This window comes from Podarcis vaucheri (assembly GCF_965113315.1).
Source record: "Podarcis vaucheri genome assembly, chromosome: 2".
NCBI classification, from domain to species: Eukaryota; Metazoa; Chordata; class Lepidosauria; order Squamata; family Lacertidae; genus Podarcis; species Podarcis vaucheri.
Window position 1 is genome coordinate 56,495,051 of NC_138760.1, and position 19,375 is coordinate 56,514,425.

At 47.1% G+C, this 19,375-nt stretch overlaps 1 protein-coding gene across 1 annotated transcript; it reads right to left on the minus strand.

Annotated features, from left to right (window-relative positions):
- Positions 1 to 12,086: 12,086 nt before the first annotated feature.
- Positions 12,087 to 19,143, minus strand: NKX2-5 (NK2 homeobox 5). Its single transcript, XM_082210997.1, has 2 exons — positions 18,768 to 19,143; positions 12,087 to 13,763 (listed from the first exon to the last, which is right to left on the minus strand). Exons 1-2 carry the CDS (start codon positions 19,057 to 19,059, stop codon positions 13,156 to 13,158), a joined length of 900 nt encoding a protein of 299 aa, XP_082067123.1. The 5' UTR covers positions 19,060 to 19,143; the 3' UTR covers positions 12,087 to 13,155.
- Between the last annotated feature and the right edge of the window lie 232 nt (positions 19,144 to 19,375).

The window sequence follows — 19,375 nt, forward strand, 5'->3', positions numbered from 1 at the left end:
CTGAGCTCCAACAGCTTGATTCCAGCACTGTTTGAAACTGCTGTACGTAAGGGACATAAAAGGAACAGGTCTCTGGTGTGAGGAAGTTAGTGTGAAGGGAGACATATGCTCCCACGGTCTACCTAAGCATGAATTTCCTGTCTTCTAAGATACTTATTCAAAAGGCCATATAAATAAATGTGGATGTACAAGAGAACTGGTTCCTGGAAGCTGAGAAGGCAGGTATCTCAAAGTCCAGAGCAAAGAATGCAACGGAAACAGACATTCAGTAATTAAGAAGCTTTCCGTGGGCTACAGTCATTTAGCCTTGAACAGCAGGCTTCTGGAGAACATGATAGGTTGCTTTCTCCAGAATTGGCCGCAAGGGCAAAGGGGCTATTTTGTTAAGGAATATTGCCTTTAAATAAAATTTAAAAAAGAAGCAGGACTGTCATGAAACAGAAAGTTTTCAAAAGCTCAGCTGTTCCTTGATGTGTCAACAGATGTTGCCAGGTGGTCTCCAAGGGCTGGGCACAGCTCCTCAGGGAAATTTAACACTTTGCAGAGAAGCTAAAGTTTTAATAGCACAAGTAACTGAAGATGTAGTGATCCGATGGTGCAAAGTTTTTGTGAATGTTAGAGTTAGCCAAGACATGAATATGCAGCATATTTAGACGAGGATGCAAAGCTAATCAGTGTGCAAAACTGGATGAGAAAGTGCCTTTCATTCGTCAAAAATAAGCAAGGGTTTGGCTCCATTATTACAGCATGACATAGTGAAGCTGAGATTATACACCACGGCTGATGGCCAACATTGGTCATATTCAGAGGAGACCAATTTGAATCAAGTCACCGAAGTTTAATGGGACTGCTCTAAGTAGGACTAACATTAGATGTCACCCAATGCAATGTGGATGTAATTCTATCAACATTTCAAAAGCTCTAACAATGGTCATCGTGGTGTCTGAGTAACTTTGAGGTGTTATGCCTGCTTCTCTGAACTTGTAGTCCATTAACATTTAACTCCATGCAGTTTCTTGTGTGCTATAAAGTTTAGCATGTGTTTTGTGTGCATGATATGCCTAGCTCCCATCGCCCCCTGATGAAGAAAGGAACTCTCATTATCTGTCCAAATGCAAAGAATGTATGGAAAGTCCTTATGGATCAGACCAGAACCTCACCTAGTCCAGCATCCTGCTCTCACAGCAATCAAGCAGATGCCCACAGGAAGCCCTCAACTAGGACATAAACCCAACTGCTGTTCCCTTGATTGGGATTCCCATAAACTGATGGTATTCAAAGAGATACTGCCTCTGACCACAGAGTTACACTTACAGCATAGCCATTGGAGAGCTATAGAACTCTCAGGGGGAAATAACAGGCAAAATAAGACATTAAAACTAACCTTAACCTCTCTGTTCCACAAGATAGTGGGCTTAGCCAATGCCTGCTCCTATAACAGATATTAGAAAAAGTGGGACCTGCAATGAAAAGTTGCAGAATAGCATGCTTCTGTTTAGTGTCTGGGTGAGTCTGCTATGCTGTCCTCCAGAATACTCCATTCCTCAATCTATCCAGTGTTCTGCTTCCTTTCCCACCCAAACAAACAGCATTTGGTGGCCAATAAGTGCAAGTAGATAAATAGGTACCGCTGCGGCGGGAAGGTAAACGGCGTTTCCGTGCGCTGCTCTGGTTTGCCAGAAGCGGCTTAGTCATGCTGGCCACATGACTCGGAAACTGTACGCCAGCTCCCTCAGCCAATAAAGAGGGATGAGCGCCGCAACCCCAGAGTCGGCCATGACTGGACCTAATGGTCAGGGGTCCCCTTTACCCTTTTTAAGCACACTCAGTCCTCTGTGTGTTGGTTGTAGGGGGTGGGGTTCCCTCCCCCCGGGTTTCTTTGTAAAGATTTTCATATTTTTGCATATGTTGGGAGTTTCCCAATGGCTGTGTACACACCATACATTTAAAGCACACACAAACTGTAGTTTCTTATGAGTACTGGGACTTGTAGCTCTGTGAGGGGTAAGATGCAGTTCCCAGGATTCTTTGGGTGGGTGGGTCTGCTTTAAATGTATAGTGTGTATGCAGTTCAAGTCTCCGGTTATCTCTGTCCTGTGCATGCACAGTGCCTTTTTGGCAATATAAGCAAAAGCAAAATACTAAAAAAAACTAGGGGTGTGTGTGTGTGTGTGTGTGTGTGTGTGTGTGTGTGGTTATTGGATTCCATACTCCATTGATTCTTAAGGCTATAATCTTCTGGCTATTAATGCTATGCTAACTGCAACAGGATTTCAATATGAGTTAATATCCTTATGACCACTTTCTGTTACTTTTTACTTTATTGCAAACATTTTTCACTACCTTCCTGCTCAGAATGCCCAAGATTGATAACGACTAACAAACGAAAACAATAAAAATGTTAAAAACACAGGAACGGTAAAGCAATAAAAAGCAGCACTTTTTTTTAAAAAAATAACCCTTTCAAATAGCAGTAGAGACAAGTAGGCATTGGTGGTCCCTGACAGGTGACCTGATGCTTGACTGGTATCACCAGTTGCAATTCATTGCATTAATGGAAAACCTGATTAAACACACTGGAGCAGGAAGGAATAATTTGCAAAGCCACATTTTATTAATGAGACTTGGAAGTGTTTTGTTTCAAATGCAAGGCTTAAAAAGCGCAACTGCCAGCTTCCTTCCACATATAGACTTCTATAGAAGAATGCCCTTGGGTGTCAATAGGAAAAGCAGAATTATCCAGCAAAATTTGTACTGAATATTCTTTATGGCTTTTAAACTTCATTGAGTTTTAAAACTCATTCTGTTGGTTTTTTGTGCTGTTTTATAACTATGTGGAATTATATTTTGTACATCACCTTGGATCATGGAAGATGACCAATTAACAACCACAACAAGAATCCAGATGGGTATGTTTGCTTGTTTTGATTTGTAACAAAATCTGTTGTACATGTTGAATGCTAGAGAAATAAAAATGTAATAAAATAAAAATAACGAAATAGCAACAGAGAGCACCAAAACAACTTACTGATAGAACCAATAAAATGCGCATGACTGCAGATTTGGGACTTTCTAGTAAAAGGAAGCAAGACCTGACCATCTCTCAGACTTTATTCTGAGTGAATACGCCTCTGGGATGAGCTACATGCCTTAGATCATTGCTTGCCCTTCCTCAGAAGATTTTCAGATAACAGTAGCTGGCTGGCACCCTCTTTCCCAGCCATCCCCACAGTTCAGGGAACACCCACTCCTGCCTCAGTGACCCCATTGTAATGCCGCTCTTGCACATCTTGCCATGGCCTTTTCTCCCTCTCCCAGCTGAGGGTACATCTTCCTCCTGGCCTATCGTGCAGGTTAATTCCCCCACCAACCCAGGAATGAGCCCTATGCTTCCCTGCTGGACCCAACAGCTGACTGAAAGAAGGGAATAGGTAAAGCGAGTTGAAGGGGGGCAGCTGTTGGGATAGAGGCCTCTCTTGTGGCTGGAGCCAGATTAATGCCCCTGCATGCATTCCACTTGCTTCTGTCTCCCAGCACTTGCAGATGGAAGTCCCAAACAGTGCCTCACTCTTCAGACCCTTGATCCACTGCCAGGCTGAAGCTGTTCTCCAAGCCAGCTGCAATCCTGCCCTCTCTCTCTCCCCGTCATTTTCTGAGCAGGCTCCAGGGCCTTGACTCCCTTGCCCAATCGCTCCCTGTCTCTCCTCTTATGCATCTGTTTGTGATGGAATTCCCAGGGAGGGGGGGAGTGAAATATTTTTGCTTTGTGTAGGGAGGGGAGGCAAGCAAGCAGGAACAAGCGAAGCACTTTTTCTGAAGAGTCTCTAGGAATAAACACGTGGCTTCCATTGGAGTCTTTTTAAAATAATAATAATACAATGCTAGGGGTTTTGTGCAGAATAAACCGGTCACACTATGAAAAAGTGGTCTCAATAGACCCTTACTGGTGGATTTTGATGCTTTTTAACCCTTCTGTTTTCCCTTAACGATCAATTAAATGTGATATAGAGGGCTAAGCATGTTGCAGGAATTAACACCTGTCCCTAGTGGGTGGTATTCATGGGTGTCCACAGCAATAATTTGGGGTGGGTGGGAGTGTCTATGACATGTAATTACAGTTTGCTGACTTGACTATTTGCAGTCTTTCTATAGTTGAATGCTACACACCTTTACCTGGTGCTGAAGAGATGCAACAAGAAATAATGATGGACTGTGCTAACAGTGATCAATTAAATGTGATACAGGGGGCTGAGCATGTTGCAGAAATTACTGTATTTTTTGCACCATAACACTCACTTTTCCTAAAAAGTAAGGGGAAATGTCTGTGCGTGTTATGGAGGGAATGCCTACAGGTGGCATGCCTACGGATTTTCCTCCTCTAAAAACTACGTGCGTGTTATGGTCGGGTGCGTGTTATAGAGCGAAAAATACGGTAACTCCTTTCCATAGACATCTGAAGGCAGCCCTGTACTGGAAAGTTTTTAATGTCTGATGTTTCACTGTGTTCCGTTATATTCTGTTGGAAGCCACCCAGAGTGGCAGGGGCAGCCCAATCAATTGGATGGGGTACAAGTAATAAATTATCATTTGTTAATTTAGCAGAGTAAGCCGCCCGAAAGACATACAATTGCAGTTTGTCCATTGAACAATACTGTAGGGCCCTAAGCCAAATTTGAAAACCCTAAGGCTGAATTTCACCCCTTTTTCACAGAATCTGCCTTGGCTGTGGTGAGCACCAGATGGAAAGCCTGCAACCAGTAAGACTTTTTCTGTTAATGTTTGTCTGTCCATAAGATAAAGGAAAATGTAATGCAAAATAGATCAATCTTTAAACAAAAAGTGGAGTCTTTGGAGGTCTTGGGCAAAACACTCAATAAGCCCTTTTATAAATTTATCCTGGGGAATAGAGCAACTTTTTCCTATGGACACTCAACAAACAGAAGCCAGACAATTGATCTTTACTCATTGTTGAACGCAGTCATGTCTTCACCCTGTGTGGTCCAATAGTTCAGTAAGGTCCATGCTGAATATGTCTCACCATGACCAACCTAATGAGGACAGCCTGCTCCATGAGCTGCAGGAAGGCCCAGCTGACAAAGTGTCAAGGTGAGTTAAGCAGAGGTGTGGGTTCAGCAGCAGGGCAAAGAGGCCAGGCAACACCACTCTTATGTGTCTCTGCTGAGATAAAGGAGCAAGCATGGCCCCTTGCACCTCCACTGTAGTTAGATAGAACTAGAAACTCTTTATTATGAAACGTATTTTCTGTAATAAACTTAAACTTTCTAATTTTCCATACCAAAAGTCTCAGTGTGATTGCTTCCAAGCATAAATGTTTTCTTCCAAGGTCTTCCGGTGTTCAGTTCAGACTTCTGCTGATCCATATATTCTCTAGTGCTATCACAATTGGCAGGGTGTGGGGCACTGTAGCATATCCAGACTAAGTAGGTGACGTCACCAAATTGCCTCTTTTATACCCCAGTCCTATGCATGTTCGATGGAATTTCCTTTCATGGAACTGTGCATTGGATGGATTGTAGCCATGCAGTGCAATTAAATGCATTGTTACTCAGATGTCCCGTGGTTTTCAGTGGGGCTTCCTCACTTGTATGTTCAAGAGCTCAGCTCTAATAGTAGTCCTATTCTTTCCACCCACCATATCTGTCAAGCCCCAAACAAAACAGCCCTTTAGAACCTGTATTTCACCATCAAGACACACAGTTCTCTTCCTTTCCCAGTTGGTGCCTTCCAGACATTTCGGACAACAGCTCCTATCATCCTATCATGAGCCAGTGTGGTGTAGTGGTTAAGAGCGGTAGTCTCGTAATCTGGGGAACCGGGTTCGCGTCTCCGCACCTCCACATGCAGCTGCTGGGTGACCTTGGGCCAGTCACACTTCTCTGAAGCCTCTCAGCCCCACTCACCTCACAGAGTGTTTGTTGTGGGGGAGGAAGGGAAAGGAGAATGTTAGCCGCTTTGAGACTCCTGAAGGGGAGTGAAAGGCGGGATATCAAATCCAAACTCTTCTTCTTCATCATCCCTGGCCATTGACCAGGCTGGCATCAGGTTGGAGAAGGCTACACTATGGCAACCGGTGGAGGTCAAGGCTAAAGTTGAAATAGCCTTAGAAATTAGGAAGCAAACTTAAAGAAGATGACAACTGGGATCTTTCCAAGCCTAGACCGTGACGTCTCTTCCTTTGTCGTCTGATGAAGCATCATCCACTCCAAGTGTCCTGGGACATTGCATTCACCAGAAACAGCATAGAACTCAGCTGGGAATATTCTTAGCATCGCTTGTCTTTCCCTAAAGGGCATGCCCTTCAGCCTGACCATCCACACTTCAATAGCAAAATAGGTTAGGGGGAGCAACCACTTCATTGGGATGTATTGGGCATTGCAAGCTTTTCTTACTATCTACAGTCACATGAGTGGTTTGACAGACTGTGTGGCTAGTTTTTCATACCTGGTATACTCTGTATGCATTGAGACTACTGAGCATCAGCTGAACATGAGCTAGAATGTCCTACTCCCTCCCATTTTCAGTCAGAACCAGAATAATGGATCAGCAATGGTTGTTTTTAGATAAACTCAGTTGTACAGTTTTTATAAAATATTCTCCATATACAATGCCTGAATTGACAGATTTATAAAAAGTATGGGTCATATTCTCAGCAATACACTTGAAACAATTTATGACAAGACAATATAAACATCAAGAGATAAAAACAACTACTTTAACCTCTGGATTGAAATATGCATAATAAAATAAGATAAAAACAATATACCCTACCAGAGAGGCACACTGCAACTTGAAATACTAAGAAGGGTTCAGACTTATTCTTATTATTAATATGCTGTGCATCTTCACTAAGTTTCAATTTATTAGGATTTTCATTCCTCTGTGTTTTCTCGTTTTCTCTTCCTCTGCTGACTAGCTTTAACATAGCACAAATTCTCCACCTACAGCTGGTCCAGAGCTCACCTCGGACATTTTCTCTGCACCAGCTGAAGTGCACTTCGCTCTTCATAGCTTCTATTTCCCACTCAGAAAATACTCTGATGGAGCTGTGGCTGAATGCATAGCCCACATCTCAGGAACAAGAATAACAGGGGTTCTACTGGACTTAATGGAAATGCACGGTTACACATTCCCACTATATTCAGTGACATAAAGCTACATTGAACCCAGCCTATTCCTCTGCCCCTTCTTTCCCCACCTCTTACCAAAGGAATGTGGAATTGTGGGGCAGAATTGTGAGATATATACCTTTGCTGGGGCAAATCCATAGGAACATAGGAAGCTGCAGTGTCAGACCCATGGGTTCATCTAGGTCAGAATGGTTGACATTCACAGGCAGAGTCTTAGTCAGGAGTCTTTCACATCCCTACCTGAAGGTACCGGGGACTGAACCATGGAGCTGTTGTGAGCAGGCAACACACATGCTTTACCACACAGCTAAAGCCCAACTATGGCCCACTGCTGGTCCACCAGGCCATTCCTCGCAAACCATGTAGGGCTGTGTACAGAATCTAGCAGAGGATATATTTGTGAGATGTTATCCTTCCTTGGGTTTGTGAGTTCAGTGGAATACATCTACCTTTGCAGCAAAAATAAGGAAGCTGTTGATCAGCCTTTCAGTTTAAGTAATCCAGGATGCTTTACTGCAGACTGGATTTCCTGGCAATTTCCACTTTCCTCCCTTAAAAATATATACATGCAAAACAGTCTTCTTAGAAGTAAAGATAAATTTACTCACTCGCATTTCACAGTAGCAGTCTTGAGGCAGGCTTAAAAGGTAGTTACAGACATATATTGTAGTTTAGATTAACATGGAGTCTGGGTTTATATCCCTAGTCACTGATGAGACACTGAAGAGAAGAGATGAGAGAGACTGGATATCAGGAAGCAGAGAGAAAGCAGGCCTGACCTGACCAGCTTATATAGGTGGCGCCCCTTTTACCTGGCTGGCAGGACACAGTGGGAGGGGCTCTCACTGGTGGGATTTCCTGTAGACCCTGTGAGATCCAACTTCCTCTGTGTGTGCCTTTCTAGCAAACAATAGTTGTTAGTTTAACTGCATGGGTGGTGCTGTGGGTTAAACCACAGAGCCTAGGACTTGCCGATCAGAAGGGCAGCGGTTCGAATCCCCGCGACGGGGTGAGCTCCTGTTTCTCAGTCGCAGCTCCTGCCAACCTAGCAATTCAAAAGCACGTCAAAGTGCAAGTAGATAAATAGGTACCACTCCGGCGGGAAGGTAAACGGTGTTTCTGTGTGCTGCTCTGGTTTCTCCAGAAGCAATTTAGTCATGCTGGCCACATGACCTAGAAGCGAGATGAGCGCCGCAACCCCAGAGTCGGCCACGACTGGACCTAATGGTCAGGGGTCCCTTTACCTTTACCTTTAAATATCCCACAAACCACTCCTACCAGCCCCTTGCTTGAAGCCTTTCATGTTATCAAGTGTGGTGTCAGGTGTTGCTCTCCTAGTTCTTATTTCACCTCTATGTGATTTTTATTTTGAGGGGGTAGCCACCTTCACAACCCTGAAAGGAGCAGTGGAGGGTGGGAAATCAGAGGCCCTGGTGGGCACCAGGAGAATTCCCCACGTGCCCCTGGCCTCGTCGCCACAACCCGGTTCTGTGATTTAGGCACACTTTAAAGGCCACCTCGATGGCAACGCCAGTCGACGGAAACAGCTCACGCCTTTCCCGCCGGTAAGCCATCAAGTGACGAGGCTTAAAGGTACGGGCAGACGCGCGTCAACATGCGGAACATGGGCGTAACCAGGATTTATTTTAGGGGGCAGTTGTCTTCCACGCAATTGGTCAGTTAATTAAGTATTTTTATTTATTCCAAGCTGTGGAATTACAACGCTCTACCTAGTGTTTCGCGATTTCAGCTGGATCTTCACCAATCACTCTGCCAGTCACCACCCAGGCAGCCAAAATATCTCTTTTTGCGTGCGGGGCAGAAGGAAGGGAGTAGAATTAGGCACACAGATGTTGAGAATTTTATTCGTACTTGAAATCACACACAGTCCTACAACCATGGAGATAAACTGATTCCAAGGGGGACACATTGGACTCAAGGGTTCCTGTGAGCTGCATTTTCGGTGTGTGTTTGTGTACCTTCCAGCCCCAAACTGCGCAGGGGAGAGGAGGCGTGGCCCTCTCTGAGCGATGGCCCTCGGCTGCTGGCCGCCCTCTCTCCTCGCCCTGCTCCTCCCTGGCTGCTTGTCTCCATCCTTGTTTACTGATGGGTCCGATAGGGGACTCCGGAGAGGTCCCCTCCTTCCCCTAATGGCATTCTCCACCGCGGCACAATGCCCCTCCGCCCCCAGCCCCCAGGATGTTTTGACTGCGCCTCATTCCCCTGTTTGTTGTTCCTCGCTCCGATTAGGGACATCCGATAAGGGGCTGAGTAGTCACAGCGCCAGGTCGCCAAACTCAGACCCACCAGCAGCACTTCTTCCTCCCAGCCCCCCTGCACAGTCGCAGTCTCCCTGCTGAAGACAGTCCTCGTTGCGAAGACAGGAAATCGTCCTGGGGGCCTTTGATAATCGCGCGCGCGTGTTTAAGGGGAAGGGGGGGCTGTGGTGGCCTTGATGGCGCGCACAAACTGGGTGGAAGGGGCTCTTGATCTTGAGCAGAGAGCTCCACGCGGGGTGCTGAGACCGCCTTCCAAGTTTTCTAGCGCTCTTTGGGTGAATTTGGAGTGGTAGTTGTTCCTGCCGAGGAGAAAACAGGGGGAGAAGCGTTTGGAAAGGCCATTATCCTTCTGAACCAGGGATGGGGAGCCTATAGCTCGCCAGACATTACTCGTCTTAAATTCTCATTATCTCTGGCCATCGACTGGCCACGCTAGTTGTACAGATGGGAGCTGAAGCTCAACCACACCTGGAAGGCCATAGGTTAGCTTAGCTCCCTCCTAAACAGTTTGTGGCTTAAGCGCATTGAAGCAAGAGCCTCCTCAAATTCAGTGAGCGCAAATGTTGATGGGGCACTGTTGTACTCATAGAATCACAGAATTGTCGAGTTGGGAGGGATCTCGAGGGTCATCTAGCCCAGCCCCCTGCAGTGCAGGAATCTCAACTAAAGCATCCAAGACAGATGGCCACCCAACTTCTACTTTAAAATCTCCAAGGAAGGAGAGAGTCCACCGCTTTCCGAGGAAAGGTCGAACAGCTCTTACTGTCAGAGAATGGACGTGCTATTTAATTTTAGGACGTCCTAATGGGGCACTAAAAGCCAATTGCCCTCAGATCCTAGTAAAACGAAACACATTAAGAAGCACCTGTGACAAGGGCGCTCTTTTCCATGTAAAGAGAACATAGATCCGAAAGGAAGCTGCTCGGCGTTTTGCACGCATAGAAAATGAAGTTGGGGGAGTGTGCCACACGCCCTGGGAAAATATACCCGCTGCCCGCTAGAATAGTGGTATCCTCTGTTCGGATGGGATGGTGTCATCTGTCTGCATTTTTAGCTAAATGGCTGGTGTGCCTCGGCAATGAGCCTTTTTCTAACGAACAGCAGATTGTTCTGGCCCTTCCTACACACCTGGACCTGCTATTCACCGCAGGCGCTCCTTGTACGCAGCAAGTCTAACTGGACGTGCTTTCCGGTTTTCATTCGGATGGGGCTTCCTTGCCTAAGCAGCAAAGTGTAGGTGTGGAAATGGACTGGGAATGCCACCACGAAGCAGGACCTAAGGCTTGGTAAGAGGAAATGGTGTCCCTTGGATTTTCCGACTCTGCGTGTTCAACAGGGAGAAAATGGTCCCAGAGCTCCCAGGGGTGCTTGGGAGCTTCCCTGCCAGGCCTGACTGAACCGGGCGACTCCTCCCCACCCGCTGGCGTTGAAGTTCATCTTCCCATTTCCCAAACACGTCCACTCAGAAGCCCAGTTGGTCTGGATGCGATTTGGGTGGTCATAGGAGCCAACTCCTAGGGGCCGAGGTCCCTTTGCCCCTCCGATGAAATATTTGAGCCCCCCCCCCAGTTGACGGGCATTGCCATTCAAATGGTGTGCGTGTGCCGCATCATGTGATCGATCATACGGGGCGGTGTTTACCTGGCCTCCCCCAATATTTTATTCAAGTCACCCGCATACTGGACGGTGGCGGAGAATCTAAGACCTTTCAGGTGTTGTTGGGCTAGCCCAGTGGTTCCCAATTGGTGGGACCCCACGGGGTTTGTGGCACCATTCACACAGCAAAACCACCACATTTTCAAAGTAGGGGGTCCGCGGCTTGGCTTTTGAAAAACAGGGGTCCGTAGCTAATAGGGATCCACTGGACTAGACTGCCTATCCGCCCTAGCGATTGGCCGTGCTGACTGGGGGCGGGGCTGATGGCAGTTGGAGTTCGGCAACACCTGGAGGGATCCAGATTGAGCATAGGATGCCTGGCTTCCAGGTGGACGCACGCAGGATGGGGCTGCGCATTCCAAATGACGGCGATGAGAAGTAAAACCCCATTGAACTCGGCATAAAGCTACTTCGTTCTTAGTGGAGACGTGTGGAGTAGGAGGTTGTAAATAATACTAAGATAATACTAAATAATACTAAGATTGGAATGGTAAGCATACTTACTAACCACGAACGAGACTTACTTCCAAGTAAACGTGGTTATGGCTCTGAGTTTCGAATAAAGGATGAGATCCAACCAGAGTCGGAAAAATTAAGCTTCAATTTTTTTTTTTTTTTACTTTATTTCACAGTAGACCACTTCGAAATCCAGATAAATAGGCAAATTACACGTAGAACAAAAACAAGCTTGAAGTTGCAATCCTCGACACAATTCCCTGGGAGTAAGTCCCATTGAATTCGATGGCATTTCTATTGTGTGTACTGTATACATGTATGAGCATGCATCGAATTGCCCTGTGAATCTCTCCCAATTTTCAAAGTGCCTGGTTTTGGCTCGGTTGCGCCCGCCGCTCAATGGCACGGACTCCTTTTAGATTTAAAAGGAAGTGCTTCGTTTTGACCGTGGGATCAGGCAAGAGAGAATCGCTAGCCCCGCGCGACCCCTATTAAGGGGTCATTAAATTCTCGGTTGCAGGAAAGAAAGCAAATACGACCCACAAACTCAAGCCACTCTCTTTAATGACAAGACACTCAGTTGTATCGGGCTGTACAGCAAAAAAGGGGGGATGGGGGAGACCACGTACATCAAACCAAGCGGCTGGACAAAGAACAGACAGTGCATTTAATACTATCAAAATCAATCACTTGTTTTAGTGCATAACAACTAAATGGGGATCTGGAACGAAAACAGCGTCTGACTTCCTTCATTCTGGTGGGGCCTCGGCTACAGTGCGAAAGAGTCTTCACTCCACCCCACCCCCTTGCCCAACACGCGCACGCACACACACATATTCCCACGCAAGGTCTGGAGAAGGAAAGGCCAGACGTGTCCAAGTTAAAAACAGAACAACATAACCCCAGCTACACCGGAACAACCCAGCAAGAGAAATCTTGTTTCAAAACCTGAGCTCGTAGCCAACTTGAGCAACCCCTGAAGATCCTGACATCGAGCTTTTAAATACTGTATAGGAAAAGGATTCTGGACGTGTTGAGAATAAAACGAAACAGACAAGAGAGCGCGAGTGGGAGTATGTCTGTTAGTAAACAAGACCCGCCCCCCCCCCTGAAAACGCCAACTCCCCTTGGAAATTCATGTTCTAGTTGGATCCAAAAAGAGAGCCCAGTGGATTCACGCCCGTCTCTTAAATTCGCTGTAAGGTTGCGATCTGCAGAGCAAGCTGCTCCCTTTAGTTTGAACCATAAAAAAGCCCAGCGCAGTGCGCGCAATCCTGGCCTGGAGCAGAAGTTGGCTGGCGGGGCAGTGGGGGGGCAGAAAATGTGTCCAGCAGTGTAGACAAGATCTTCCTTGGGCGAGTGAGCGAGTGCTGGGAGGCGCCTTGGGAGCTTCTGTGCGCCCACCCCGAAAGAACCCCAAACCTGGGGTGGGGGGATGCGCCCCCTGTCGCCCCCGGATCCTTGAGCCCAGAGTGATCCCTGCTGACAGACCGCCTCTCTCCAGCAGGAGGTCCAGCCCGGCCGCTTTTAATGCCCGCTTTGGAGTCCGTCCAGGAAAAGTCTTCCCCCCCAAGCACTCAGCCCCCGCCGCAAGGAGGGAGGGAGCCTTGGGAGGCCTACCAGGCCCGGATGCCGTGCAACGTGGAGAGGGCGCTGTTCCCTTGCGGGATGGGCGTCTGCACGGGGTTCAAGTCCCCCACGCTGAAGTTCATGAAGTTGCCGCCGGGCGCCGCGGGCTGCACGCCTTGCACGCCCGGGTAGCTGCAGCTGTAGCTGGCACTGCAGGCGGCGCCGCTGTAGTTGCTGTAGGCCGGGTAGGAGTTGTAGCTGTAGGGGTTGAGGCTGACGTTGTAGGGGGAGCTGTAGGGCGACGAGTCCCCCAGGCAAGGCTTGCCGTCCCGGACCAGGACGGGCACGGCGATCCTCCGCGGAGGAGGGATGCCCACCATCTCCAAGCTCTGGTCCTGCCTCTGCCGTTTGCATTTGTACCGCCGGTTCTGGAACCAGATCTTGACCTGCGTGGAGGTGAGCTTCAGCACGTTGGCCAAGTGGTCTCTCTCCGGGGCAGAGAGGTATTTCTGCTGCTTGAAGCGCCGCTCCAGCTCGTAGACTTGCGCCTGCGAGAAAAGCACGCGGGGTTTCCGCCGCTTCCTCTGCCGGGGTCGCTCCGGATCCTCGGCGTCCCGTTTCTCCTGCTCCAGGGATTTCTGGAGGGCGCACAGCTCTGCGGAGAATCAAGGAGAAAGAAGCCCAGAGGGGCAGTCAGAGCCTGGCGCTTGCTTGTCATATATTGGACATTTCCAAGTCACTAGTCCTCTGGATTTGGTTGAGATTCCTGCATAGCAGGGACTGAAACTAGATGACCCTCGGGGTCCTTTCTCAACTTTACAATTCTATGATTCTATTATTTTGGTTGGACTGAGGATTTCAACCGGAACCTTTGATCCCTTACATTCTCATTCATTTGATTGCCTGTATAGGTCCTTCCTTTGCATTCTCCAAAGAGCTCAGCCTCCACATTGATCTTCCACCCATTTCGACCTCCCAAGCAAAAACCCCGTGAAGCACAGCTGTCAACTTTTCCCTTTTCTTGCGAGGAATCCTATCGGAATAAGGGAATTTCCCTTAAAAAAAGGGAAACGTTGACAGCTATGCCGTGAAGCAGGCGAGACTGACACAAGTGAGCAGGACCGAGTGGGGATCTCAGTGGAGCCCTCTTCTAACTTAGCCCTGCGCTCTAACCATTTTACGACGGTGCCTCTGGGGTGGGAAAAAGTATTGGCTACCAGCCTCCTGCACAGAGAATCGGCCCTCTGAGTTGGATTGTGATCTGTGTTTGGGAGGTCAGGCTAAATACTGCGCTCCATAGAAATCAATAGGATTTGCTTCCAATTCCATTTCTAAAATGGATCCCACCCTCCAAAGCTAAGGTCTCAAAACACTTTTCACTGACGCTACTGCCCACCTGAATCCCGCCCCCGCCCCCAAGCTTTCGAAGCAAATGACTGAATCCTCTGGATGCTTACTCCTTAGTAAGTTCAGCAGCGCTCTGTGCAATTTATTCCACCACCCAAAAAAATATTCAGAGCATTGCGCCCTAAAACTGCAGCCCTATATACACTAGGGAGTAAATCCCATTGAACCAACCCTTCTCCCCAAAGGCTCTGGGTGTTAAAATAACGTTCTGTGTCTCCATTCTGTAGCCCGATAACACATCCATTCACACCACAATATCGATTGCCATGTTCAGAGGTGCTAAAGTCCCAGTTCTCTTTCTCTACAGATAGTTGCAGTATATAATTCTAAAACGAAATGCGGCCAGTTAAAATTAATGCAACAGATCAAGCCTACATTTGGGGGCTCAAATCCAGCTAAAATTAAACCCTGGGATACAAAAGTGCTGAACATTGGCTGAATTGTATCCGCTGAAAAGTTCGCTCTTTTAGGTCATCGGGAGTAGAAGTCGATCCTAAACAGATTTCACAAGTCACCCCACTCGTGTTTATTCAGAAGTCAACTCATCTTACTTGGAAATACTGCTGAACTCCAATGATTTGCTTCTGCAGAAATGGAGCAAAGCCTCTGTTTTCGTTTGCCTTTTTTCCAAGCAGAGCTATATTCTTAGGTGCGCTTTGTTTCCTCCAAAGAAATTTAGACTTGAAGGCCTTAATCTGCGGACTAGGTGGTTGCTCATGTTGTTTTTACATTTTTAATTATTCAAATACAGCACTGCCCTTCATCTTAGTTCAATCTTAGTTCATCTTCATCTTAGTTCAATTTTAAGATTCAGGGCACAAACTCAGCTCAAAGCGATGAAAATGATATCGGAATTATTTCTTTTTGGAAATTTAAAGACTGGATGTAGGCATATGACTTAGGCACTCCCAAAAATTGTCCCACTGAAATCAGCGGGATCCCAGGATCGTGGAACTGCAGATAATGGGCAAAATCTGGCCACGTTTCAGTACGTTGAATTTTTACTTTTATTCATTTTTTGCACACTTTATTTGGGACAACCTCTTTTTGAAATCAGTAGGGCGCTTCCAAGTAAACGTGCGGAAGACCTGGCAACAGGACTGCCAATTTAAAATGAACACGTTAAAAACTTAAATTTAATTATTTGTCCATAGGTTTTTTTGGGTTTTTTACTCATTACAAATCTATAGGACTTAAAGGATGAATCCTAAACTATCTTTATTGAAAACAGCTTTATTGAAATCAACAGGGCTTGCTTCTGAGCACGTATATATATTATCAGATTTCGGAAATCCTAATTGTGGCTGAATCACGCCCAGCTGGGTAGACCTCAAGACATTGCGTACACAATGTACCTTTGAAGTACATTCATTGCCTCAAAGAATTCTGGGCACTGTAGTTTGCCCCTCACGGAATACAATTCACAGCAGCCCTTAAACTCCATCGCCCAGAATTCTTTGAGGGAACAACGTGCTTCGAATGTGATTAAAGGTATGGTCCGTACGCAGCCACACTGTCGCTATTTGCGGGTGGGTGGGAATCAGCCGCAGACAGGTAAACTCAGGTTAAGCAACTGAAGTAAATTAGGAACTGCTGCGCAACAAATCGCTCCCCAAAAATAAAAGCATAATCGGAGTTTTTGCGGTAAGGAAATTGCCAGAAAATGTACTGGGAAGTGTGGGATAACAATTGTTCACACGAGGTTGTATAGCAGCCCCTCAAACAAATCATAATAGGTTATCAAAAAGTAAAAGAAGCCATAACCTCCCCCGCAAACTTTGTGCAGGACGAATGCTCAATAAATATGTCATCTAGAAGCGACCTCAGGTAGCGTCACATTTGCCTCCAGAGTGAAGAAACCACAGACACTGATGAGTCCCATTCAAGCTCTTTTCTCGAACAATTAATGTGGATTTTATCTGCACTTCAGTACTACACACATTTACCTACACACACAGAGACAGAGAGAAAGACAATCTATCTATCTATCTATCTATCTATCTATCATCTATCTATCTATCATCTATCTATCTATCTATCTATCTATCTATCTATCTCTATCTATCTATCTATCTATCTATCTATCTATCTATCTATCTATCTATCTATCATCTATCTATCTATCTATCTATCTATCTATCTATCTATCATCTATCTATCTATCTACAATTTATAGAAGCCATTTCCAAGTCAGTGCTATTTATTTCTACCCCATTTACTTAGGACTAATGTTAACTAGTTTAGGAACCCAAAATCCGAGCCGGAGATTCCCAGGAAATGAGCTGCTCAAAGTATGAACACATCAAAGCTCAATCGGTCGGATGTTCTATCTGGGAAGATTCCTATGGAAATGAACTCGTGATTCCAAAAAAAGCAGGGACATCCTCCACTAGAGAGTTGATTAAAGTGCGATTCACACAGGGAGCTGATCCTTTCCGTCAATTTCCACACAATGAATTGGAAATCTTACAGAGCAATCCAATGCATGCTTACTTAGAACCGGAGAGCCTCAAGAGGTCCAGCGGAACTTGAGGCCAATTAAGTGTGCATAGGATGGCAACCTCATGGGGGGGGGGGATTAAAAACTCGTGACTTTCCAAAGGCAACTTTTGAAACGTTAATACTCCGAAGGCTTACTAAGAAATTATTACTGCAATTAATGTAAACATGACTTCCTAAAGGACCAGCGAAAAAGTGCATTCGATGGAATTTAACTCTTGTGCGTGTTAATCAAACTCCTGAGCAGAAGTTAAATTACTGCTACTAGTACTATTACTTCTGTTTGAAAATAAATCCAATCGAGATGGTTGGAGTCTATTCCTTCTGGGAAGGGTCGTAATGTTGAATTGTGCTCCTCGATTTATCAAAGAATATTTTAAGAATCTCAGATTGTCTTACCAACGCCAGACACTTTTGGAGGAAGTTTCTTCCCCCCCAGATGATCTTTATTGAAATTTTTAGTTACATACTGTACATAGACATACATTATATTCCTCTAAGGAGGAAGTTTCCTTAGAGTGAGTTTGCGGATTGCGCCTTTTGAGGAGTTCTGAGGCCTCTCAGCCTACATCAAAGGGACAGCTGAGCAACGGGTGTGCTGCTAATAATAATAATAATTTCGAACTATATAAATTTAAATGTAAATACTAAATTTAAATACGAGCATGTTTAATACGGATTGTAGTTTTTATACATCTTATACATATTTTAAATTTTACAAAATGATTGTTGACAACAACGATAATGTAATGGATAGTAATCCTATTCTCAATGCTACCTCTCCGCTCATTTGTTACCGAACTTCGGCGCGCGAGAAAAGAGAGTTCGGACTCTTAGCTGGAGTCCAGCTGCAGAACATCGACTGCAACTTTCTGCACATCTGCCTTGGTGTAAGTACCTCTGAAGTTACTTGAGTAGATGTGGATATGACCGGGCTACGAGCTAAGAACCAGGAAGTGCCCAGACTCATCCCTGCCATGACCCTAGGCAAGATATTTTCTTTCTTTCCTTATCTGCAGTGGACTAAAGGCTTGTGATCCTCACAAGAAGATAATGGTTGTCATACGCCTTGGACAATCACAAACGCTCTGTAAAAAGCTTATCCTCATCCTCGTAAATCATAACAAAAAATGGTTTATTAGGAGGAAGATATCTGCAGGAAAATGTACAGCAAATGTCCCTCTTAGACTAAGAGGAGTCAAGGGAGGGTCCGACTCCAGCACCCCGTCTGCCCGCAAAGGGATCGCCAACTAGCAGTCAGCACAGCCGACTCTCCCTGAATCCCTCTCCTTTAGGAGGCGCGAGGATGGAGAACCATCCCGCTCCTCCAGCAAATGACAAAGAGGGATGGTTCGTAAATAAGACGACGCACTGCTACTGCCGTTTCCAGCCGACAAGCTGCAAGCCTGTCAACATGAAGGCGACAATCCAGCTGGTTTCCTTCAGAAAAGACTCCGGGCGGCTGTGCATACGTGGAGCGGGACTGGCCGCGCACTCCCTGGGCCCTCGGAGACTTCCTTCCTTCCTCTGAGCCGTCGGTGGTTTTGCTTAACTCGAGTCGGCGGGAGATCCAGGAACCAAGCAGCCGCTTCCAGCTCCAGCTGCCTCGGAGCCCCCTAGCCCGGCCAGAGGTCTCCCCCCCGCCCCCAAATATTGCCCCCTTCCCAGCCTGCCCTGCTCAAGAGAGAGAGATGGCGCTTCGGCCGCCGCGGAAGGGACCCTCTCCGTGTCCCCGACGGGCCCTTGCTTTTACCTTTCTTGTTGTCCCCTTTGGGCGCCTTGGTCGAGTCCATTTCCACGTAGTTTTTGGCCGCGTAAAAGGGGCTGGGGAAAGCGGCGCCGTTGCTTTTGGCGAGGCCGACGGGGCTGTCCGCGATCGGGCCTTCGTCGGCTGGATACGCCTCCTGCTTGAAGGTGGCCAGCATGCACGACGAGGGCGAGCCTAGAGCCGAGAGCTCCATGGGCGCCAAGCCGCTGGGATGTTGCTCCAGGCTCAGGATATCCTTGACCGAGAAAGGCGTCGTGGTCACCGGGCTCGGGAACATCGCGGGCGCCGGCGTCTGTGCCCGAGCGCAGCGTCCTGCGAGCGCAGAGCAGGTGCCCCCGGCGTGCGCTGAGCCTGGTCTCCAAAGCGCGCACAGCAGGGCCGGCGCGGCCAGCCGCAGCTTGGACACTCGGGAGGCAGGGACGGAGGCGGAGCGAGGCGCAGGGAGACCTCTCCCATTGGCCGGCGCCGGGCCGCGTCCCGGGCCCACCTAATATAGTCACGGAGCGCCGAGCAGCGCCGCGGAAGGGACGCCGAGGCCCGGCCAGTGGCGCGCGCAAAAGCGCTCCGGGATGCCATCGATCATGGCGTCAGGT

Excerpts from the sequence above, each read along its gene's own strand:
- NKX2-5 (XM_082210997.1), bottom strand. The coding sequence starts at position 19,059 with ATGTTCCCGAGCCCGGTGACCACGACGCCTTTCTCGGTCAAGGATATC. Across the intron at positions 13,764-18,767 it reads CAAAGGGGACAACAAGAAAG|AGCTGTGCGCCCTCCAGAAA; the intron begins GTAAAAGCAAGG and ends GATTCTCCGCAG.